At 37.5% G+C, this 26614-nt stretch overlaps 1 protein-coding gene across 3 annotated transcripts in view; it reads left to right on the top strand.

The window, feature by feature from the left end:
- The window catches only part of ANK3 (ankyrin 3), a 345711-nt gene that overhangs the window by 99086 nt on the left and 220011 nt on the right, over positions 1-26614 (top strand). For all 3 annotated transcript variants that reach the window (XM_058298890.2, XM_058298891.2, XM_071215805.1), the window contains exons 2-5: positions 12447-12548; positions 12952-13050; positions 17478-17576; positions 25670-25768. In XM_058298890.2, the coding sequence (XP_058154873.1) occupies positions 12447-12548; positions 12952-13050; positions 17478-17576; positions 25670-25768 (399 nt within the window). The remainder of the gene's footprint in view (positions 1-12446; positions 12549-12951; positions 13051-17477; positions 17577-25669; positions 25769-26614) is intronic.

Below are 26614 nucleotides of genomic sequence, written 5' to 3'. Positions count from 1 at the left end.
AGAAATAGATAGGCCCCAGATATTGCCCCTCTGAGGTTTACAGGCCGAGGAGCAGAGTTCTGCTGTATACTGACTGGGTCTCCAGTCTGCATTTCTTTTGGCAATCCACCGTTGGCTTGATCCAGAGCCTGGAAATGAACTCAGTGAAGGAACCATGATCCAAAGAGAACACATCATTACTTCCTAGTAGTAATTATATCTACGAAAATTAATTGGATTGTTGGATGGAGAGACAATATACAGAGAGAAAGATGAATGGACAGAGGGTTGATTGGAAAATGAATGAATGAATGAAATTACTAAGGACTTAGTATAGAGCAAACATATATTAGACATATTTTTAGAGTATTGATTAACAGCATAACCTCCAGAGCAAGACTGTCTAGATTTGCATCCAAGTGCTACCACTTACTGGCTATGTGTCCCTGGGAAAGTCACTTATCCTGTCTTTTCTTATTTTTTTTTTTTAAGTAAACTTTGCTTCAACTTCAAAAAATAACATAACAGACAAAAGGCAACTTAATAAATTATGGAAGCATTACTTTAAAAAATTCTGTCCAGGCACATTTATCTCATTTAATCCTAAAAACAAACTCAATTGTTTCTCCATTATTCAGAAAGATACATAAATGAGCACAGATTAGTTAAATAACATTACCAGGATCTCTTCGTTAATGAAGCAAGTGTAAAAATGCTTAATCATGTTCATGTCTCATAAAACAAAAGCCTATATATTTTTTTTACCTTCAGGACTGATACAGTACCTTCTTTGCCTTTGCTATAAAAATGTTACAATATTACAGGTAACTATAATCTATAAATTACGTTAGTTGTATTTTCCCCATGTATCATCATATTCTTAACACCTTGTAGTAGAACATTTTTGTATTTATATTATTAATACAATCCTCATGTCCCACTAAAATCACTGTTACACGATCCTAGATTCTCCTCTAGCTGTCTTTCAATTAACAATAACGTCCCTAGACTACCCCTTTCAGGCACAATCACATTTATAAATCAGTAGTATTTGTTTTTAAAATGTGCTACCATCAGCTCTATCCATTACCATGTATTCACAGTCAAACTTGCTAAACTTTCCACATATATTCAGTATCAGCTCCGCCTTCTTAACCCACATTCTGTCTCCTACTAACCTGTGCTCCATAGTTAAACTGCCTAAGTTTACTCGTCATATTTAGTTCCTATCAGTAAGACCATACAATATTTGTTCTTTTGTGTCTGGCTTATTTCACTCAACATAATATCCTCAAGGTTCACCCATGTTATCATATGTGTCCCAATTTCCTTTCTTCTTACGGCTGAATAGTATTCCGCTGTATGCATATTCCACTTTTTTTTTAATCCATTCATTGATTGATGGGCACTTAGGTTAATTCCATCTTTTAGCAATTGTGAATAATGCCTCTATGAGCATTTGTGTGTATATGTCAGTTGTGTCCTTGCCTTGAGTTCTTTTGAATATCTTCCTAGTAGCAGGATTGCCAGATCATATGGCAGGTCTATATTTAGATTCCCGAGAAACCGCCAAACTATCTCCCACAGAGGCTGCACCATTTTACATTCCCACCAACACTGAAGGGGTATTCTCATTTCTCCATATCCTTTAGTGCACTGCTAGTTTTCTGTTTGTTTGTTTGTTTTTAATAATGCCCTTTCTGTAAGGCATGAAATGATATCTCATTGCAGTTTTGATCTGCATTTCCCTAATAGTGGTGTTGAGCATCTTTTTATGTGCTTTCTGGCCATTTGTATTTCCTCTTTGGAAAAATGTGAATTTAAGTCTTTTGCCCATTTTTTAATTGGCTGCTTGGCTTTTTTGTCATTGAATTCTGTGATCTCTTTATATAACATGGAAATCAAACCCTTGTCTAATATGTGATTTTCAAAGATTTTCTCCCATTGAGTATGCTACCTTTTTAGCTCCTTAACAAAATTGTTTGAAACACAAAAGTGTTTCATTTTGAGGAAGCGCCATTTATCTTTATTTTCTTTCATTGCTTGTGCTTTGAGTGTAAAGTCCAAGAAACCACCACCTACCACAAGATCTTGAAGATGTTTCCCTACATTTTCTAGGAGTTTTATGGTTCCAGTTTTTATATTTAGGTCCTTGATACATTATGAGTTAATTTTTGTGCAGGGTGTGAGGCAGGGAACCCCTTTCCCTCTTCTGGCTTTGGATATCCAGTTTCCCCAGCACTGTTTGTTGAATAGACTGTTCAGACCCAGCTGGGTGGACTTAATAGCCTTCTCAAAAATCACTTGAGGCGGCGGACTTGGCCCAGTGGTTAGGGTGTCCGTCTACCACATGGGGGGTCCGCAGTTCAAACCCCAGGCCTCCTTGACCCGCGTGGAGCTGGCCCACGCGCAGTGCTGACATACTCAAGGAGTGCCCTGCCATGCAGGGGTGTCCCCTGCATAGGGGAGCCCCACGCGCAAGGAGTGAGCCCAGTAATGAGAGCCGCCCAGCGCAAAAGGAAGTGCAGCCTGCCCAAGAGTGGCGCCGCACACACGGAGAACTGACACAACAAGATGACACAACAAAAAGAAACACAGGTTCCCATGCTGCTGACAACAACAGAAGCGGACAAAGAAGACGCAGAAAATAGACACAGAGAACAGACAACTCGGGGAGGGGGAAGGGGAGATAAATAAATCTTTAAAAAAAATCACTTGATAAAAAAATTAACTTTAAAAAAGTCACTTGGTCATAGATGTGCGGGTCAATTTCCAAACTTTTCGATTCAATTCCTTTGGTTAATCTTATCTGTCTTTATGCCAGTACCGTGTTGTTTTTACCACTGTACCTAAGTAACATGCTTTAAGTTGGGAAGTAAGAGTTCTCCAACTTCATTCTTTTGTTTTAAGATATTTTTGGCTATTTGGGGGCTCTTACCTTTCCACATAAATTTGAAATTGGCTCTTCCATTTCTGTAATTGCGATTTTTATTGGAATTGTATTGAATCCATAAATAACTTTGTGTAGAATTGATGTCTTAATGCTATTTAACACATAAACATGGAATGTCCTTCCATTTATTTAGGTCTTCTTTGATTTCTTTTAGCAGTGTTTCATAGTTTTCTAATTACAAGTCCTTGATGTTCTTGGTTAAGTTTATTCTGAAATATTTGATACTTTTAGTTGCTATTGTGAGTGGAATTTTTTTCTGACTTTCTTCTTAGTTTGCTCATTAGTAGTGCACAGAAACACAATTGATTTTTGTGTATTAATCTTGTACCCTGCCACTTTGCTAAAATCATTTATAAATTCTAGTAGTTTGGTTGTGGATTTTTTGAAGCTTTTCTTAGTAGAGGATCATATCATCAGTGAATAGCAAATGATATGATCCTATTTGGGTGCCTTTTATTTCTATTTCTTGGCTAATTACTCTAGATAGAACTTCTAGCACAATATTGAATAACTGTACTGACTGTGGGTATCCTTTTCTTGTTATCAATTTCAGCAGGAAAACTTTTAGTCTTTCACCTTTGAGTACAATGTTGGCTATGGTTTTTCATATATGCGTTTTATCATATTGAGAAAGTTGCCCTCTATTCCTATCTTTTGGAATGTTTTTACCAAGAAAGATTTTGAATTTGCCAGATGCCTTTTCTGCATCAATGGAGATGATCATGTGATTTTTCTTCAGTTTATTTATGTGGTGTATTACACTGACTGATCTTATATTAAACACCTTGCATACATGGTATAAAACCTGCTTGATCATGGTGTATAACTTTTTTTTAATGTGCTTTTGGATTCATTTAGCAAGTATTTTCTTGAGGATTTTTGTATCTATATTCATTAGATAAATTGGTCTGTAATTTTACTTTTTTCATATTATCTTTATTTGTCCTTGGTATTAGGGTGATGTTGGCTTCATAGGGTGAGTTTGGTAGCATTCCTTTCTGTTCAATTTGGAAGCACTTGAGCAAGATTGGTATTAGATCTTCTTTAAAGAATTAGTAGAATTCACCCGTGAAGCCATCTGGTCCTGGACTTTTCATTTTGGGGGAGGAGGGGTGTTGATGACTGTTTCAATTTCTTTATTTGTGATTGGTTTGCTGAGATCTTCCATTTCTTCTAGTGTCAATGTGGGTTGTTCATGTGTTTCTAGGAATTTTTCCTTTACATCAACACTGTTGAATTTATTAGCATAGTTCATAGTATGCTCTTATGGTATCTTTTATTTCTTCTGGGTCAGAGGTAATGTCCCCTTCTCATTTCTGACTATTTGTTTCAATCTTCTGTCTTTTTTTCTTTGTTAGTCCTTTTAAAGCTTTGTCGATTTTGTTCATCTTCTTGATGAACCAACTTTTGGTTCTGTTGATTAGCTCTATTGTTTTATGTTACTGTTCTTAATTTCATTTATTTCTGCTCTAATCTTTATTATTCCTTTCCTTCTGCTTGCTTTGAGATTGGATTGCAGTTCTTTTCTATGTCCTTCACATGCGCAGTTAGGTCTTTGATTTTGGCTCTTTCTCTTTTTTAATATAAGTGTTGAGGACTATAAATTTCCCTCTCAGCACTGCCTTTACTGTATTCTATAAGTTTTGATATGTTGTGTTTTCATTTTCATTCATCTTGAGATATTTATTGATTTCTCTTGCAATTTCTTCTTTGCCCCACTGATTATTTAAGAATATATTGTTTAGGAAGTGGAATTGGCTCAACTGATAGAGTGTCTGTCTACCATGTGGGAGGTCCAGAGTTCAAACCCAGGACCTCCTGACCTGTGTGGTGAGCTGGCCCATGCACAGTGCTGATGCATGCAAGGAGTGCCGTGCCACACAAGGGTGTCCCCCACATAGGGGAGCCCCACATGCAAGGAGTGCACTGTGTAAGGAGAGCCGCCCCATGTGAAAAAAAACGCAGCCTGCCCAGGAGTGGCACTGCACACATAGAAAGCTGATGCAGCAAAATTATGCAACAAAAAAGAGACACAGATTCCTGGTGCCACTGACAAGAATGCAAGCAGACACAGAAGAATACACAGCGAATGGACACAGAGAGCAGACAATGGGGGGAAGGGGAGAGAAATAAATAAAAAATAAATATTTTTTGAAAAGAGTATATTGTTTAATCTCCATATATTTGTGAATTTTCCTTTTTCTGCCTGTTATTAATTTCTAACTGTATCCCATTAGATCAGAGAAAGAGCTTGGTATAATTTCAATCTTTTAAAAATTTATTGAGTTCTACTTATGACCCATGGTCCATCCTGGAGGAAGATCCAGGAGCATTTGAAAAGACTGTATATCCTGCTGTTTTGGGGTATAAGACTCTATAAAGGTTAGGTCTAGTTCATTTATCATGTTACTCAAGCTCTCTGCTTCCTTATTTATCCTCTGTCCAGATATTCTAACCAATGCTGAGACATTTTGCATTTTAACAATTTAAATTTTATTTTGTCTGATATTAGTATCACTATCCCAGATTGTTTTTTATTTCTATTTGTGTGGAATATCTTTTTCCAACTTTTCACTTTCAGCCTGATTGTGTCATTGTGTCTAAGTTGAGTCACTTATAGACAACAAATAGATGACTTCTTTTTAAAGATTTATTATTTTTTATTTCTCTTTCCCAACCTACCCCCTCCCTATTGTTTCCTCACCTTCTCTTTAGGAGGCATCAGTAACCGAACCCAGGAGCTCCCATGTGGTAGAGAGATATTCAATCACTTGAGCCATCTCCACTTTCTGTTTTGTTGTGTTTCCCATTGTGTTTCCTCTTTGTGTCTCCTCATTATGTCATCTTACTGCATCAGCTCACTATGTCAACCCATCAGGTCAGCTCACTGTCTTGCTCATCTTCTCAAGGAAGCACTGGGAACTGAACCCGGCATCTCCAATGTGGTAGACAGGCACCCAAATGCTTGAGCCACATCTGCTTCCCAAGGCTCATATTTTTTTATCCACTCTGTCAGTCTATGCCTTTTGATTGGGGACTTTAATACATTAACATTCAATGTTAGTACTGTAAATGCATTCCTTATTTGTCCATTTTATCCTTTAGCTTTCCATGATCATATCTTACTGTTGTCTGTCATTTAACCCTTTTAGTTACCCTTTCCTATAATCTTCATTTCTACCCTCTTCTCTAAACCTCTCACCCTTATTTTTTCCTTTCAGGCTATAGGACACCCTTTATTATCTTTTGTAAATCCAGTCTCTTGGTGACAAACCCTCAGTTTTTGTTTGTCTGTGAAGATTTTAAACTCACCTTTATTTCTGAAGGGTAGTTTTGCCAGATAAGGAATTTTTGGCTGGCAATTTTTCTTTCAGTACCTTAAATATACTGTACCATTGTCTTCTTGCCTCAGTGGTTTCTGATGAGAGATTGGCACTTAGTTTTATTGAGGCTCCCTTGTGATACATTGCTTTTCTTTTGCTGCTCTCAAAATCCTCTTTATCTCTGGCAGTTGACTTTGTGAATAGCAGATGTCTTGGAGTAGGTCTATTTGGATTTATTCTCTTTGGAGTATGTTGTCCTTCTTAAATATTGATGCTCATGTCTTTCATAGGGGTTGGAAAATTTTCAGTCATTTTTTTCCTCAAATATTCTTTCTGTCCCTTTTCAGTTCTCTTCTCCTTCAGGGACACCTATAACACGTGTGTTTGTGTGTTTTATACTATCTTTCAATTCCCTGATACCCTGTTCAATTTTTTTCTGTTCTTCTGTCTTTTCAAGTTCATATGCTCTATCTTCCAATTCACTAATTCTGTCCTGAGTCATTTCAAATCTGCTATTATATTCCTCTAATGTATTTTTAATATTTTCCATTGTGTCTTTAATTCCCACAAGCTCTGTTATTTTTCTTTGTAGGCCTTCAAATTGTTCTTTATGATTACACAGTGCCATCTTACTATCCTGTATTTCTTCAGTTATATTTTCCTTTAACTGTTTAAATTGATTAAGAAGATGTATATGAACATCAATGATTAGGTGTCTTAAATCCTGTGTCTCATCTGGATTTTTGGTTTGTTCCTTTGGCTGGACCATATCTTCTTGTTTCTTAGTAAGACTTGTAATTTTTTGTTGATATCTAGGCATTTGATTGTGTTGGTGATTTTACTCTTTGATCAGTTTCTCTCTCTTGCCTAGTGGCAATCTCATCTTTGATTTCTTATTTAGTTTTTTCTAAAATTTTAACATTCCCCTGTTTAATTTATCAAAACAAGGGCAGGGTGCCACTAACGGGTCACGGACCAGATCTATGTTGCCTGGGAAAGAAACAGGAGAGACAAACCTTATATTCTTTCCTGGCTGGTAAGCAGATGGCAATCTTCAGTAAACCTTTCCACAAAGATGAATCCTTCAGTTTCCACTGACTGGATCTTCTGAGCCAGCAATTCAAAACTGGTTATGCTGGTTAAGCTCACTGAAAAGAAACCAAACTCAGCTCTCCACCACATCCTCCATCATCCCAGGGAGGAATATAGCCTCTCCCCTTTCTGTTGGTCTCTCAGCTGCAGGTTTTACCAAGACCGTTTACCTCAAGGGTGGGGGATGGGTGGTGTTCCCAGCTGTAGACACTGGCAACTCCTCGTTTTCCTTTTGCTTCTTCAACTCTTTGTCCCAGTCCTTCCTGAACAATAAGCGTGGCACTCTCCTGATATGCAGGCCCCAAAGCAGCTGCCTTGGATGACTTCTACACTTTCTTCCCTATTTTGTAAGAGCTGAGCCCTGCCTGAGCTACTCCGACACCGTATTCCCAGAACTCTCTCACTCATCCATTCGCTAGCTCAGCTTCCTTACTTATAAAATGAAGCTAGTAATAGTACCTCCCTTGTATGGGTTATTATGAGGATTAAGTAAGTTAATATAAATGACAATTTTTACATATTATATTTAGTAATTAAATAAGTACATTATTATAAGCACTTATAATAGTGTCTTGCATAGACTGCAGTCAGAGATATGAAATATTACTTCTCACTGAATGTGACACTCAGAAAATGCTTATTCTTTCCAACCACTGCTTTCTGCTGAATATCAATATTCCAGTGTAGGTGGAGATGCTGAATATTAACTCATACTAATGCTTGACTCTGTCCCTTAGGCTATATCCTTAAAAAACACTCATGAATCATATTTCTCTCCTGTCTGGTAAAATGTTTAAGTAGACAAGACATTAAATGGTGATGAAAAAGCTTTCGTTTTTCTCAATTCTTCCTTCAGATCTTGAACATCCAGGGGGGAGAAATGTTGGCCAACCAATATATATTCATTTTTCATCAACAAACTCATTAGGCAATGGCTTCCTTTATGTGACTTCCCATTTGGCAGAACAGCTTCTGGTGGGACATAAATTCCTTCCACAGTAGTTTTTCTGCAGCCATCTTTAAAGAGGCATTGTTTTAATAGAAAACTCTAGATTAAAAAACAGGTGGACTGGGAGAGAGTGTAAACTAAATGTGGACCATTGACCATGTGGTGCAGCAGTGCTCAGAGATGTATTCACCAAGTGCAATGGATGCCCCATGATGATAGAGGAGGTTGTTGTTATGGGAGGAGTGGGGTGAGCGGGGATGAGGGGTATATGGGGACTTCACATTTTTTTAATGTAACATTAAAAAAATAAAGACAAAAAAAGAGTAAATCTAGTTGTTTCATGAAATGATAGCTAAGAGATTCAACACTTTGATACTGAGCTTAATACCAAAGTATTGAGATATAATTTGATATTAAGGAAATAATGAAAAATACTTAGGTACAGTAGGCAAGATTTTGAAAAAAAAGGCAAGAATAAAGAATATATAAAGTTTAATTGATATTGAGCAAGACAATTTGGGAACGTGTATAAGGCATTGAAATGAAGCCAGCAAATTATTTGGACCATATCTGTTTTGTTCACTGCTGTTTAGCCAGATTTTGGCATAATGACTAGCACATAGTTGATGTTCAACAAATGTTTGCTGAAGGAAAATGTGGCTGCATTGCTTGGAGGTGGTTGAGGATAAGTGAAAGAATTTCTTGGTTATTCTGTGGGCTTTAATAATTTCACTTCTTAAGTTGCAAATTTTCTTCAGGGCACTCTTCCCTCCCCTCTTGCTTTTTGTTGATGTTTCTTTCACTCTTTATTTTCTTCTTTGAAATGTGAAGAGGTTCATTGTCTTGGTGCAGTGGGCATGTCTGTATGAAACAGAGTGCTGAGAAAAGTGAAGAAAATACATTTTTTTGTCCCTTCTCTTCCCTTCTAAAGTTCTCAGGTGATAAGTTAGCTCTCTTAGAGAATGATTTGGTACGAGGGTCATTGGTGAGATACATACAGTGAAGGTTCCACCAGAGCAGGAGTTCTTGAACACGGTTCCCCAAGCAGATTTAGCACTTTTGAGCCACATGGAATGGTGTGCAAATGATGGATTCACAGACAGGTTTGCTGCGTGCATGCAGTTGTTGATGGGAAAGAATTCATCCCCAATTTTTATTATTCTCAAAGAATTCCAAATCCCAAATTGGTAGAGGACTACTGAATTAGAAGATTTGTCTTATATGCTTGTGTTTTGTTTCGCTTTAGAGTTTTGGGTGGGAAAATTCTGAGAAAACTTGAGGAAAATGGACAGTGGATAGATTTGTCAAAACTTTTCAGATCTAGAATCAATTCAAAGACTTCCATTCAATTTTGCACCTCTTTTTTAACTCCTTTGACTGCTACTTTTATGCATTCAGAGCCAGAGATTGGGATGCTTACTTCACATTTATTATCCCTGGCAGTTGAAATATCCAGGCAGACTGGTGTTATTTATTCCCAGAATGTCATCAGAGTTCTTCTGGGCAAAGTCACTGATAAGTCATTGAGTAGGCACAAGAAAAAGATGATGTTTTGCATATAATGAGCCATCCTTGCATAACTAATTTATTTCTAACTGAATTTATGATAAACAAAACAAAAAATTAATCTGCTGAAAGTAATGGATCTCTTTTAAAGTCTGCAATTTATTCTTCTTTAAATTCCTGAAAACTTGTCTGCATTGAATCTTCATCTCTTCCTGTCTTCCTCTTACTTAACCTCTGCTCTAATTAAATGATTTACATATTTGACTCAAATCCTAACTTTATTTTATTTTACCAGTACCTCTGTGTGCTCCAAGATACTTGACTTAGTTTATCATCTTTGATATTCATTGTAGCAGACTTGCTACTTAAATAGTTGTTGTCATTACTGTTGTTAGTAAAACCTCCTATGTTGTTCCAGGACCCAATAATACAGTACTTTCCACATAATTTACTGATTGATTCACTCACAAAACATTTCTGGAACACCTGCTATGTGCCTAGGACTCTTCTAGTCACGAGGGAAACAGAAACATGAATATTATACATACATTTACTGGGAAGCAGATGTGGCTCAAGCAATTGGGCTCCCGTCTATCATATAGGAGGTCCAGGGTTTGATTCCCAGGGCCTCCTGGTGAAGACAAGCTGGCCTGTGTGGTGACCTGACCCATGCAGAGTGCTGCCCCATGCAGGCGTGCTGGCCCACACAGAGAGCTGGCACAGCAAGATGACACAACAAAAAGAGACACAGAGGATAGATAAGAAGAAACACAGCAGACCAGGGAGCTGAGGTGGTACAAAAGAATGATCGCCTCTTTCCCACTCTGGAAGGTCCCAGGATCGGTTCCCAGAGCTGCCTAATGAGAATACAAGCAGACACAGAAGAACATATAGGGAGTGGACACAGAGAGCAGGCAATGGGGGAGGGGGGAGAAATAAATAAATAAAATTAATTAATTTTTAAAAATACATTTACCGCCTGGTGCCTGGTCAAGCCACATGGCCACCAATGCAGGCTAAAGGTTTAAGTCTCTTTGAACCTAAAATCTTGAAATAAATTAGTTTACTATTTATTTAGAGAACTAGTTATCAACTGGTACAATTTTTGCCTCCAGAGGCTATTTGGCAATTCTGGAGACATTTTCAGTTTTCCTATCTAAGGGGTGCTACTGGCACCTAGTGGGTAGAGGCCAGGGATGCTGCTAAGCATCAGACAATAATACATAAGACGGCCCCCCCCCCCCAACAAAGAATTATTCAGACCAAAATGCCAGTAGTGCCATGGTTGAGAAGCCCTGACTGAGAAGAAGCAGTATTTATTTTGAGGGAGACTTACTGCTATAGGTGAGAAGGGTGGAGGAGACTCTCCTCTGAATTGTCACTAGAACCAGAGATACATCTATGGGAAGAAATGTCCTTCATCTCAGTTACATTTCCAGGGAAGAATTAGTGTTCTGCATGTTGGCAGCTTCCCTATTCCTGTCCCTTAATCTTTGTTCTTAAGGGGCTTACATTTTAGGAAGGAAAAAGGACGGGTGTGCCAAAAACAATGATACCGTATGATGAATACCAAGAGACTCGATGGAAGGAATGCTTTGGGAACCCTGAGCAATTAAACTCTGTCTGAAAGTTCTGGGAAGGCTTCACAGATGAGGTGGCATTTGAATGGGGTCTTGGTGTAGGTGTTTGCCATATGGCTGAAAGAAAAACACCTTCCTTTTCAAAGCCTTACCCTGCATGATTGCATTTATAATCACTGGGACGAGAAGTTTGGGGCTGTTCTTTCAGGAAGACCTACTTCTCTATTGTATTGTACTGAAAAGGACTGCTGAACAAATTGTGCTGACCCAACTCAGTGTCTTTGCTTTCACCAGCTTCTTTCTATTAAAGATTTCAATCGTGTGTGATTGTAGGTGCTAGAGTTTAGCCATAGTTTAGAGTTGCCAACTTTCAGCCAAAGAATTGCCAGTTTTGTTTTGTGTTTTGTTTTTTAAATGTGTATTTATTTATTTGCTCCTTCCAATGTTCCTAGTAGTGTTCCCCAGGTTATGGCCTTAGTTAGCTTGAAAATATATGGAGAGTACCCTTCTCAATCTCTGTAGGCATTTATAAATATTTTTCAAATATAATCTATAGTCTAACACATGGCTATGTCCTGTAGGAAAATCCAACAGAACATCATTGCCCACATATTTCTTTTAAACAAGTGTGAGAACACAAAATGCGTTTGTGAAGCTATGAATTGAAAAATTAACGATGGCTGTTAGTTACTCAAAAAAGAATGGAACAGATGTTAAATTTCTGATCCAATAGAATAATGGGATCTTCATGATATAACCAACAATGAAGCTATCAGTTCCTGGAAAATTGCATGTTAGTTTAAGGTACATGCACAGTATGGGAAATTTTCTCTTTAACTTCAGAATCAGTTACATCACAGAAGGGATAACTTTGTACACTTGAAACTGGCATTGTCCTTTTCCTGGTGATTTTATAAAGACCATTGTGTTTCATGTTAGAAACCAAATAGTTCAATTATATATCTCAGTTTTACTTTTCTTTTAGTTGGAGTAGAAGTTAGGTAGTTATAAAAATACATATAAGTTTTGTTTTTTTCATCAAAATGCTTTTCTTTCTATTCTAGTCTGATGCCAACGCAAGTTACTTAAGAGCAGCTCGAGCTGGACACTTGGAAAAGGCCCTTGACTACATAAAAAATGGAGTTGACATCAACATCTGCAATCAAGTTAGTAGCTGTTGTTGCATTGTTATTGTTTAGTTTGTTTGTTAAAATTTTAAGCATCCAGACCTGCCTCAAAGCTTTTGTTAAATATTACCAAGTCTTTCTCTTTTTCGCCAGTATTTCCTGTTAAATTTTATCAGCTTGACGTTATCATTTTATTCTCTGCTTTGTTTGAGGAACATTCAGAAGTATAGGCATAGAATCATTAATAATTAATTTCTAAAATAGGGTAAGTAATGATATCAGGACAACTCACTTAGTTTTCAAGTAGATGTATTCTTCAAGTTCCTATGTCATATATATGCAAGTGAATGTTGGTGGGATGTTATCTTAAGGTTTCTTGGTAGACTGTTCACTGCTCTATTTTCAACCTGCTAAGTAAAGCTTTCCCTTCATTTCTAATCAGAATGGGTTGAATGCTCTCCATCTTGCTTCCAAAGAAGGCCATGTAGAAGTTGTTTCTGAACTGCTACAGAGAGAAGCCAATGTGGATGCAGCTACAAAGGTCAGTATCTCATAGTTAGCTCTTTTTAACCTATCACTGGCCAAATTCAACAAAGATTCAGCCCTCTATGAGAATCAAGATAAACTTATCATGAGGTATGTTTAGTCAGGATGTTCTTGGGAAAAAAAGTGCAACAGGATAAATATATTATATAAATACTATGAGTATGTTTGTTTTTTAAATAGGATTTGGCTTATGCAACTGTGGGAAGGAGCAAGTCCAAATTCTGTAGGGCAGGCCAGGAACTCCAATGAAGATTTTCAATGTATTCCATAGGCGTAGATGGCTTGTTGAAGTAGAGATGGAAATTCTCTCTTCTGAATGCTGAAATCATCACCTCTCCTTTTAAAGCCTTCAACTAATTAGATGAGACTACACTCATTGTTGAAGGCAAACTCCTCAGTTGATTGTAGATGTAATCTGCCATAGATGCAATCAATTTACTGATGATTTAAATCCGTGAAATATCCTCACAGTAACAATCAGAACAGTGCTTGCTTTACCAAATAACTGGGCATCATAACCTGGCCAAATTGACACGTGAATTTAATCATCACAGTCCATACCTTGTCAATATGGCACCCATATACATTTCCTTAAACCATACTTAGTCTCTAAATTTAAAAAATAGCGGTCATATTTTCACCTAACAATACTCAACAGTCCTGTGTACAACCAGAAACATACTAACTTTCCCCAGAATAGGGTACCAGTCTTTGATTAATAGTCCTTCTTAAACTTGATATCCTGTAACTTAAATATTGTGACATGAAGTTAATACAACTTATGGCATATGATAAGGTGATAAGATAGGAAAGAAAACAAAAATATTTTGTTTTATAGATGTATACTAACATACTCAAAACAAAACAAGGAAGAATTATTCATAAGCATTGCAGTTCTCATTTCTATAACTCATCATATGATTGAAGCTCATATTTATATGTACCTTCTTCCCTTACCCATTCCAAGCAAGCACCTTAGCTGGCCATGGTTCTTTGCCAGTGGGGTGACCCAAACCTTCATTCCTGAGCCATTAGTTGTCCTACCTGGATTGGATTGTTGCTCTGTGTCTACAGATCTACTGATCTGTAGACCAGCAGAGCTTAAGATTGCAGAGACAGGAAGCAAATGTTTGTCTAGTAGATCACTTGGGGTAATAGAGAAGTGGTGTCACTCCCATTTCCACCCTTTGATTCCTGAACTAATGAATCCTGGCTAGGAAAGAAATAGCACCATAGAGTAGATGCTGATTTAGAGCAAACACAGCCTCCTGGAGTATACTGCCCCAGCCCTGCAAAATTGGCATTGTAATTGAGTCTTTAAAACGCCATTTCACCCTTCCATAAGTCCAGCTTAAGAATGATAGGGAACATGGTAAAACCAGTGAATTCCATGAGCATGTGTCCATTCCCAAATTTTATTTGCCATGAAGTAGGTTCCTTGATCAGAAGCAATGCTGTGTAGAATACCCTGATGGTGGATAAGGCATTCTGTAAGTCTCTGGATGGTAGTTTTGGGAGAAGCATTGCATGTAGGGAAGGCAAACCTATATCGAGAGTATGTGTCTATTCTAGTAAGAACAAAACACTGCCTCTTTCATGACGGAAGTGGTCACATGTAATGAACCTGCCCTCTGGTAGCAGGTTGATCTTCTTGGGGAATGGTGCCATATTGGGGACTGAGTATTGGTTTCTGCTGCTGGCAGATTGGGCACATAGCTGTGGGTAAGTCAGGTTGGCCTTGGTGAGTAGAAATCCATGTTGCTGAACCGATGTGTAACCTCCATACCTACTGCCATGTCCACTTTGTTCATGAGTCCATTGGGTAATGACAGGAGTGGCTGGGGAAAGAGGTCAACTGGTAGCTGTAGAATAATTCATTCTGTCCCCTTGATTATTAAACTCTTCCTCTGCTGAAGTCACCCTCTGGTGAGCTTCACATGGGACACAAATATCCTCATGCTTTTTGCCCATTCTGAAAGATCTATCCACATATCTCTCCCCCAGACCTCTCTCTTTCCAGTAATGTTCATTTCAAGTCACTGTTCATCCAGCCAAACCATTGGCAACACCCATGAATCAGTATACAAATGCACCTCCTGCCATTTCTCCTTTCAAGCAAAATTAATAATCCTCAAAGCTCCTGAGGATTTTCCTTCATCACTGTCCTTCAGGAATGTCACAGAAAGGGACTGTAGTGTTGCAGTTGTCCACTTTTGGGTGGTACTTATATGTCATGCAGAACCATCTGGAAACCAGGCCTGAGTTTTCTCTTCCTCAGACAACTGATTATAAGGGACTCCCCAAGAGGCCATATTAAGGGCTGGGAAAAAGAAGGTAATGTGGCAGGTATGGGGGCCATGGGTATTTGGGCCATTTCCTCATGTAACTTACTTGTGCCTTCAGGGCCCAATTGAGCCCTATTTCTTATATACCACTTCCATTTTATGTTGGAGTGCTGCTGTGCATGCCCAACTTTAGGTCAGACAATACCTAATTTATTATGGAAAACTCAGGTCTCATGATAGCTTGGTGGCCTCTGGTTAAGTGTCTGATCTCTATTAAGATCTAGTACCATTTGGAAAACTGTTTCTCAGAAGGACAGTAGTTATCTGCAGAGGTTGGCAAGGTTTTGCTGCAAAATCCTAAGGGTCTGCTCTGTGACTCTAGAGCCTGAGAAAGGCTCTAGAAAGCATCTCTCTTTGCCACTGACACTCCAGTTCTGTTGGATCTGTTGGATCGTACAGCCAAAATGGCAGAGAAGCTTGTGTAGCAGTCTGAAACTGTTTCAGAGCACTCCTCTTGTTCTGGTCCCCACTCAACACCAGCAGCTTTTTGGGTCACTTGGTAAATGCGCTGGCATAGCATACCCAAATAAGGAATATGTTGTCACCACAATCTAAAGAAGCCAACTAGATTTTGTGCATCTTTTTCTGTGTGTGGTCATAGGAGGAGCCAGCTGCAAAAGATTATCTTTCACATTAGAAGGGCTATCTCAACATGCCACACACCACTGGACACCTAGAAATTTCACTGATATGGAAGGGCCCTGTGTTTTTGTTGAAGTCATCTCCCACTGTATGCCAATAAGTCTAGAGTAGTTGCTTCTTCTTGCTTACTAGGTCCAGTCAACATGATATCATCAATATAATGGACCATTTGATGTCTTATAGTATGGAGAAATTATCAAGTTCCTCGAAGACTAGATTATGACATAGGGCTGTCCTCAGAGTTAGGACAGTGAAAGTGTACTGCTGGCCTTGTCAACTGAAAGCAGATTGTTTCTGATGGTTCTTACTAACAGAAATTGAGAAAAAAGCATTGCCAGATCAATAGGCTCATACCAGGTACCAGGGAATGTATTGATTTGCTCAAGCAACAATACCACATCTGGAGCATCAACTGAATTAGAGTCACCACCTAGTTAATAATAGTGCACCTCTACATGGGTCACACTTAGTACCTCACATTTTGGGACCTGTTGGGACTTCAGTCTAGTTATAGGTCTGGAGGAAAAGAAAGGTGGTTTGGGTCATGAGAAGAATTACAAGTGTCTTTCAAGCCAGCTATCTCAGGGCATTCCATTGTAGTTTCATCTGGTGGAACAGAATTAACCATTCATACAGAAGAATGAAGATTGTTTGCTCAGGAGAGGGGGTTGCAGGTTTATCAGGCCCAGAAGGGTTAATCTCCTTCGATGACTGATTCCTCAGGGCAGATTGGAGATTGGGTGACTGGTTCCTCAGGGCAGACCATTACAGGTTTATTTGCAAAGGACTCTGCAAGAACTAGAGTTTTAATGTCCCCACTGTTTTTATTATTATCAGCCCATATGTCTCCATTCCAATATTCAGGATCCCATTCTTTTCCAATTAATGCCCTCACTTTAACAGCAGACACCCTACAAGGTTGGAAATTCAATTTACATTTTAATTCAGCCATTTACACCATAAGACTCTGGGTCTGGTTTTCAGAAATCTCAAGTGTGCAGCTACATGAAATAAGATTTTGTTGAATTCCCCAGGAAAAGCTGGCTGGTTGAAATAGAGATGGAAATTCTCCCCTCTGACTTGCTGAAATCATCTTCTTGTAAGGCCTTCAACTGATTGGATGAGACTTCTTTCATTGTTGAAGGCAATATCCTCAGTTGATTGTAGATGTAATCAGCTAAAGATACAATCAACTTATTGATGATAAATCTATGAAATATCCTCATAAGTAATGATCAGGCCAGTGCTTGCTTGACCAAACAACTGGACACCATAACCTGGCCGACTTGACACATATACTTAACCATTACCAGGTACTTACCACCTTTGTCCTCTTTGAAGAACTTTTAGGCATAGAGAGATTCAATATTTTGTAAAATGTCAAACAGAGAAAGAAAGGTGGATGAGTTGATGTATCTTGCTTTTCTTTTTACAGAAAGGAAACACAGCATTGCACATAGCATCTTTGGCTGGGCAAGCAGAAGTGGTAAAGGTCTTGGTTACAAATGGAGCCAATGTCAATGCACAATCTCAGGTAAACCTACAACTCCATTGCAAAATTTTGTTGTAATTTACAAATAATGCTCTTTGGGTCAGGTGCTTGCTTGGTTCAGATATTCTCTAATAACACATACTTAAATTATTCAAAGGATAATTATATTATTGCAGAGTATTTACATGGAAACTTTTAAAATAATTTATGTCCTTATTCACAATACATATATGTGAGAGGTAGAGAGAGTTTTCTTTAAATCATCCACCTATGAAACTGTAATGGTTGGTGTCATAGACACAAATGTATAGGGGGTATCTTTAATGCAGAGTCTTATCCTAATTTATGATGCTAGTTTATGTGCAGCCCCAGTATTTCTTAATCTACTAAGGAGATGGGAATGCCTATAAATGAGAAAATGCTCTTAAAAGTTCAGAATCTTTCACTGCTTTTTCTAGTTGAATAGGAAAAAAACTGCCTAATGCCTGTTGATTAGCTTAGGCATCATTGCTCTTCACTGAGACACATTTTAAAAATATCAAGCAGCATAAACTTCAAAATGCCACAAACTTAAAAATTTCCAGATTCTTTGTAGTAGATATAGACTCATTCTTTCTATAGATACTCCTCTAATCTCACAGAGTCTTGCATGAAGTTCTAGCAACAATAGACTATCTTTTGAAAGACTCACTTTACTTTATTGGTTTAAAAACAGGTCCTCATTTTCCAAGTATTCATTATTTGAGTCCCAATAGACATGAGGTTGTGCAGGATCACCATAACACAAGAATATTGACCAAAGAACTGATCAGTTTTAAAACTGGTCACTGCTCAAACATTCCCTCCAGTTGAATGCTGAAATCTATCCCTGTAGTTCAGTGTCATCCCCAGGATGTTAGATAATCAAACAAGTTGATTATAGAATGAAATTGCAAGTCTTAAAAAGACGCAGGATTTCATGAAGTCAGGGAGAGTGATGTTGGAGTACCGCTGGTGGACAGCCAGGCTGTGGATAGGTGACTTCCTGGCAATGTTAGACCAGACAACTTTTGAAGAATTTGATTGATTTCCTCATCAATGTTTCAAAAAAGAGTGATTTAAAAGACAAAAGATTAAATGAAGGCAAAAGAAAGATTAATTGAAACCCCGTTGATAACATCTTCCCGTACTTTTTGCAAGAAGGCTATCTTTTTCTCATGTTATGAAAGTCAATAGTGAAGTGAAGATGTTAGTATATCATATAATTTTGCCAAAGAAAGTATAGTTTTTCTCCTCAAAAATCATACTTTAAGTCTTTGTTCATAACATGAATGTATCACCTACATTTTGTTAAGTCACTTTAACTTACTTTTGCAATTTCTAGTTTTATCTTTCAAGAGAAAGGGTCGATTAAACTTTTGTTCATTATTTCTTATGGCCTTTTGATCTCCATTTTAAAGTCATTTGATTTCATCAGCCTTTCCTTGTACTTATCTTTGGATAGTAGGAACCTCCTCTATTTATGGGTACACAGGACTGAGGTGACTTCCTCTCTTCTGGCTTCAGCCATAGCAATTCTGGTTCTGATGCCATTAAATTCCAGTGTCCTGGAAAAAGACCCACACAGGGTACTCTGATATGTAATCTAATTTCTTTCTAGTTCTCGGTGGTAGGACCTTTGTTACATGGTCAACATCAATTATTCTGACTCCCTGTGAGTATTTACTTGGAGTAGTAGTGCTGAAACTAATTAGAAAAAGTTGAATATTGAAAAGTATATTACTTGGAAAGAGGTGCAGACCAGCTGATTAAAATAGACGTGTCATGCATTTAAACTGACTGTTTTAAATACCCCTATGATTTTTTTTTATTGGAAAATAGCCAGTTTTAGGTTTTGAGACAGTGGGGAAACAATTGAATCCATTTTACCCCAAAGGGAAGAAAAATAGTCATCTTTTAAACATTGCACACAGTCCTAGCCAATGCTTACAGCAGTCGTGGTTTTAAATCTTCTCTGCAATATCTATGAAAAACTGCATTCAAAACAAAATCCTTCCCAATTTTTATTTCAATTTCTGCACATTCCAAACAGATGATGAGACAAGGGAAAACATAGGCTGTGAAATTCCCTGTTCCTTGCCTTGCAGCTGTGCTTAAAAGGCCATGCCACACAGAAAACAGCAAAGCATTTCCCCTTCATCTGGAGACCTGCCCTTAGATGCCTTCTGAACTGCATCGTTCCGTGGACAGAATAGTAATGAAATGACTAAGTGGCAGAAGGGAGTTTCCTCAATGATTCCCTGAAGCATCTCTTCAACAGGAAATTTAAAAAGAACAACACACAATAATACCATGAAATATGATTAAACTCCATTTAGGTGGCAGCACATATAATCATAGAAGTATAAATATTCAAGAAAGACAATTTCAGCCTCTAGGCAATATTTAGTAGCCAAAAAGAAATACTATAAAGAGAGCCCCTTACCCTCTTCTTGAAAATAAAAAATTCTTCCTATCTTGAAAATAAAAATGATGCTGACAGTATCAAGTTCTGATCTAATAAACTGAGGCATACTGAGGGTAGGATTGTGTAGATTTTATTTTAAGCTAATTTTTTTATTGCCTTTATCTTTGTTTTTTAACAAATAAGCTAACTCTTTCTTATATTATTTAACTTAACTTTCCAGTGATCCATCTAAACCTACCCTGAGAAAGTAACTGAGTTAAATAAATTGTTATTATAAATAGTTTCACCATTATTAAGTCCTCAATACTTTGTACTAAATACAGCAACAATGGGTAATGATATTTGCAGTTGAAAATCTCAAACTGCCAAGTCCAGTGATATCTCCCACTCTCCTCCTCTTTTTCTGTAATGTAAAAACACCAACTGTATTTATAAAGAAGCAATGCTTCCTTCAAATATTTTATTTTAGCTATCAAAGTGTTCTAAATGGACAGGTTTTTATAGTGGTGGTAATAAATGGAAGACCCTTTAATGAAACCAGTGGTTCTTCTGTGCCTCCTTTTGTCTTATTCTATATTCTGATGTCCCCAATGGTATGGTAGGGAATTTAGCACCTGATAAAGTCAGACAGATGGCTGTTGTCCAGGTAGAGCCTCTCTGATCTGCTTCTAACCAACCTTCACAAAAAATCAGCATCATATATGAATCAATGCCGATCTATCGCCATGCCTTTAGCATGAATAACAGTACTCTATGACAATAAAGACTGGCTGTAAGAACTGGACATTCATGGATGAAATTTAAGCCCTACTGAAAAGAAATCACAGGAGGACTTTTTAAATTTAATTTTTATTTTATTTTAGGAAGTTTTATGCATCATACCTCAGTACTATCTACAAAATTATAAGTCTGATGACTTGCATGCTTATTATAATGCCACCATCAATGCTCAGAGCAGAAGGTAATGGAGATATTGAATAAAACCAGACATCGAATAACATAGTCACTCAACATTGAGCAGCTCTGCCTTTTGAGAACTGAGTCTATTGTTGCTACAGAAAAGAAAATATAAATTGGGCAACCATATGTTCCTTTCTGGCCAACTCTTTGTTTTGGAAACTTCCTAAATTAGGAAATGAATATAAAAATACTGTCCTGTTTTCTTTAAGAGAAAAACAGCACTTTCTGAAATCTGACCATTCTCACAATCCAGGTGCTAGTTCAAGGAAAATCATTATAGCTGTAGGTTGTCCAGTGACAGCACATTGAAAAAGGCCTTAAGCCTTTTTGCCCTCAGATAGTAATGGAAATATTTTATTCACTCTTTCCAAAGAATATTTCTAATTTTCTTTTCCACAATAAGAACTATTCTCATGCCTTATTGAGCCTTTGTTGATAGATGAAATTTGTATTCGTTTGTGGTTATTTGACCTAAAGCAATAGAAACTAACGAGCAAAAAAAGAGAATTTATTGGCATTAGAACACAGAGAATAAAATGGAAGGCTAAGGAAGCTTTCATAGCACTTAGAAAACCAGATAGTTGGCATGGGAAGTGGGAGAACCTAACCAGAAGCCAGAGGTAAGGCTGCCCTTTGATATGGTCCATACAGGCCAACTGGGGAGGTGGGGTGGGGTGTTGAACAGAAAGCAGTGTTGAGAAGGATAGAAAGTACACCTAGAGGAGCGAGTAGAAGATGTCCTGCACATGTGGTTAAAGAAGCTCATGCCAGTTTTATTTCAAACCCAACCAGTACAAGCCCTACCTAAGATACTGGGAAGAGGTAATTCCTTCAAAGGAAATAGGAATGATATTGCCAAATGAGAGAATGGACATGGATATAAAACAAAATACATACACACACACACACACATGCACAAATGCACACACATACCTCAAATGCCTACTATAAAATTGAAATTTCCATTATGAAGGCCTCACCAAAAATAACATTTCATCAATATGGACAAGTAGTTCCAGAATAAGATCATTGAAGACCACATAATGGGAAGCAGATGTGGCTCAAGCGATGAAGCTCCCACCTAACACATAGGAGGTCCTGGTTTGGTTCCCAGTGTCTCCTAAAGAGGATGAGCAAGACAGCAAGCTGAAGCAGTGGCTGGTGTGGCAAGCTGCTGCAATAAGACACCACAGCCAGATGATGCAACAAGAAACACACAGAGGAAAACACCACTAAAGCAGGGAGTAGAGGTGGCTCAGATGATTGGGCACCTTCCGCCACATGGGAGATACTGGGTTTGATTGCCAGTGCCTCCCCCAAAAAAGGAAAAAGAAGACCAGCACACAACAGACACAGCAAATGCAAACAGTGAGAATGAGGAGGTGGGGAGAAACAAACAAACAAACAGACCACAAAATGTATGATTCCATTCATCAGAAATGTGAAAAATAGGCAGATCCACAGAGACAGAAAGATTCATGGTTGACAGGAGCTGTGGGGAAGGGGAAAGAGAATGACTACTAATGGATGCATAGCCAGTTCTGAAAGAGTGGCATCCCCCTAAAACCTCAGTGCCTGACTTTGGATTTTCTTCATGGGCCATGAAATAGTTGGTTTTGGAAGGCAACTGCAGAAGAGTGGGCATACTTTGGGCTAGAAGGCAGATGTGTCGGAAGACCAGTGTTTTGTGTTAGGTGATCTTGAACGACCCCAAATCTCCATCCCGAAGTTGAGAATCCACCACTGTAAATTATTGAGTTGGTATTTATGCTTAAGAAAACTACAACTATTTTGGACTTTTCTTTTAAGAACTTTACTTCTAAAAGTCTGAGCCTTCCCTTTGGAAATTTTAGCTTTCCAAGATAACACCCGATTAGGAAAGATAGAAAATCAGTGGTTAAATGAGCTATAAGAAAAATCCACACTGGTTTTCACTTTTCTGTTTTTCTTGTTTTTTTCCCCTAACTTTTTCGGTTTGTTTTCTAAGAATATTTAAATCAGCCAAAGATTAAATAATGTTTTGCTTTGATAAAGTAAGAAAATGAGAAAATAGTAAGCAATAGAATGAGGGTAATCCTAAACTACTTTTCACTTTCCCTCACAGCTGTAAAATAATGCCAAGATTAAACACACACACGCTATTTGTGTTTGATGTTACGAGGTAGACAATTTAAAAGGAAGAGGCTTAAGGAACTGGGGAATGTATCTGTAATATTCCATCTCTTCTAATATTGAGCTTGGATACCAGATAACCTAACTTGTTAAAATATGTGCAAAATAGTAAAACAGAAAAAAAAAAACAAACCGTGGGGATTAAAATGTATGAGCTATGGGGGATTTATTATGTAGCATCACTTTTATCTGCTCAAGACATTTTTAACTTACTTTCAAATTCTCAGCTATATGCCAAGTAAGGGAGGTTATCAGACAGCTGAATCTATGCATAGTCAGGTAACCATATGGTAATTGATATTTATAATTATGAACCTAAACCTTTTGAATCACAACAGTTTGAATATTTTGTAACATTTTACTTTAAAGCATATATATTCTTTCAAATTATATAATCTATACAATAAGATTTCCAGAATATTCAGTTAAATAGAAGCCCATTCTGAAAAATTTATTCATACAATTTACTATAGTTTGTTTATATCATAATATTTGTAGATGATTTTAGCACAAAACCAAGTATCACATCAGCACTGATTTTAAGCAAAATAAATTCTATGTGAAATTTGTAAAATATTGAGAAAAATATTTGTATAATCTTTTTTTTTTTTCTTTTTTTTTTGAGGTACCAGGGTGTGCATTGAACCCAGGACCTCCTATGTGGCAAGCCAGTGCTCAACCACTGAGCCACATAGGCAACCACTGAGCCACCTTGGCAACCCTGAGGTGGTTTTTCATTTGTTGAGCTTGTTGTTTCTTTTCTTGTTTTGTTCTTTAGGAGACACCGGGGACCAAACCTAGGTCCTCCCATGTAGGAATCAGGCACTCAACTGCTTGAGCAACATCTGCTCCCCGTGCAATCATTTTTATTTCTCTTTGTGGTCACTTGATATCTCTTTCAAAGCTCTGTTAGGTGTAGTAGGTAAAGGAAGAAGATAAAATCCCTGATCATAAGTCCTCTGCAGATTAGTCAACCACGTAGTCAAACAGCGGCATAGCATATGTTTAATTAATTCATGAAAGCATAAATTAATGTCTTGATATTTGATTAGTTAAAAATAAGTTACTGGGAGCAGATGTGGTTATGTAGGTCTGAGGAAGGAATGCTAAAGGATGTGGCATCTTTTGGGAGTAATGAAATAATGGTTCTAAAATTTTTGAGATGAATGTACGATATTGTGATTATACTAAAAGCCATTGATTTTATACTTTAGATAGAATAGCTAGAAACTGCAGCAATGTACAGTGGGGGAAGCATAGAAGGATTGAGAGATGAGGGATTTTCTTGTTTGTTTGTTTTACATTTATTATTATTATTGAAACAATGAAAACCCTCTAATAAATGATTGAAATGATGAACACACAACTATGTGATTTTAGCAGATACCATTGATTGTACACTCTGGATGAATTGTATGTTTATTAATATGTATCAATAAAATTGATTTATTATTTTAAAAAATACTAAGTTATTGGGAGCAGATGTGGCTCAAGCAGTTGGGTGCCCGCCTCCCACTTGGGAGGTCCCAGTTTCAGTTCCTGGCTGCCTAAAGAAGACAAGCAGACAATGAGTGGATACAACAAGCAGAACAACAAGCAGACAATGAGCAGACAGACGAGGGAGCCATCTCGGGGGGGCAAGCATGTTACCTAAACTGTGTTTTTAAATCTTTGTTGATTAAGACCTAGTACATGCACACACACATGTGCATTTGTATACTTATAAATAAAGGATAACTGAAAAATTTTTACAAAAATAAGTGTTCAGAATTTAACAGAAAATACCAGTTTTTAAAAAATTCTGTTCATGACCTAGTATGAACCTAGAGAACAAACATGGCTAACATATTTTTAGTAAGAAGATTAATATATCAAATGTATGTTCGTTTGCTTGCATACAAGTTATTTGACAGTGTGAACACATTTCAGATAAGCATACAAAAGCATACCTTTGCAAAAAATGGAGGGAAAGGAAATTTAAAAGAAACAGATTATTGGTATAATTGGATTCCACTTTGAATTTGAGTTACATCTTTTTATAAATTGATGTTCCTTTCCTCTCTCTAACTGACCTTATCTGTGGTAAGTTTGAAGTTTTTTGAAATGAATATAAATTCCTTCCAAAGTAGGAACTATTTCAGATGCTTCATTTTGCATGAAATATATATATATATTTTATTTAAAATAAATAATCTTTGGGAACTACAATGATCAAATGTATTCTTCAGATCCCCCATAACATCTAGTACAACCGAGTAAGTGTTGATTAAATGAATGTGCTTATTTATCTAAAATAGATATATTTGATAAACTGCACTTACACTATGAATTATGAACTATACTTAAACTATGGATTTGTGAAGTGTAACTGTACTTAAATTATGAATTGTCCTTATTTGTGGCATATAGGTTTTCTGATAATATGAATATCTGTATCAGGTATTGTTAAAACTATTATTTGCGAGCATTTCTTGGACTTTATAATACCATCAGTACAATGGAAAAATAGATTAGCCCTAGAAAGCTGTAAACAAACATTTTGTTGCTTATATTGCAGAATGGTTTCACACCATTGTATATGGCCGCCCAGGAGAACCACCTGGAAGTTGTCAAGTTTCTTCTTGACAATGGTGCAAGCCAGAGCCTGGCCACAGAGGTAAGACACCTTGTTTTATCTATGGTGTGTTTTATAATCCTCATGCTGTAACAGATAGAATTTGTCCCACTGATATCTCAACTGCAGTTGTACATTAACATGAGGATTTGTGAGTTTTTTATGAAATACATTATAGAGTCTATTTTAATTTTTTTTTTTTTAAAGATTTATTTATTTATTTAATTTCCCCCCCTCCCCTGGTTGTCTGTTCTTGGTGTCTATTTGCTGCGTCTTGTTTCTTTGTCCGCTTCTGTTGTCGTCAGCGGCACGGGAAGTGTGGGCGGCGCCATTCCTGGGCAGGCTGCTCTTTCTTTTCACGCTGGGCGGCTTTCCTCACGGGCGCACTCCTTGCGCGTGGGGCTCCCGCACGCGGGGGACACCCTTGCGTGGCGCGGCACTCCTTGCGCGCATCAGCGCTGCACATGGCCAGCTCCACACGGGTCAAGGAGGCCCGGGGTTTGAACCACGAACCTCCCATATGGTAGACGGACGCCCTAACCACTGGGCCAAAGTCCGTTTCCCTATTTTAATTTTTAAAGAATCTGCCAGTGCATAAGTACTCTTTCCACTTTTTAATGCCTGATTCTGCCTTCTAATTGAGCTATTTATTTAATATTTAACGTATTTTCTTGAGAAGACTTTTTTGGCCTTTTACTTTTGCCTCAAAGGCAATGATTGTTTTGAAATATTCTGGTCATTAAACACTGGTTTTTCCAAATTTAAGTTAGCCCGATTTTGATTGAAGTTGTTTATTTCTAAAGTTAATTAGACAATTCCTGTTTCTAAAAAAAACTTTTATACCTCTTTAAGTATTAGCTAAGAGTGGTATTTGAAAACAGCTTTGCA

Source organism: Dasypus novemcinctus, chromosome 6, assembly GCF_030445035.2.
Source record: "Dasypus novemcinctus isolate mDasNov1 chromosome 6, mDasNov1.1.hap2, whole genome shotgun sequence".
Taxonomy (NCBI): Eukaryota; Metazoa; Chordata; class Mammalia; order Cingulata; family Dasypodidae; genus Dasypus; species Dasypus novemcinctus.
The sequence above is the reverse complement of the archived record's forward strand: the minus strand, read 5'-3'. Positions and strand labels throughout refer to the sequence as shown.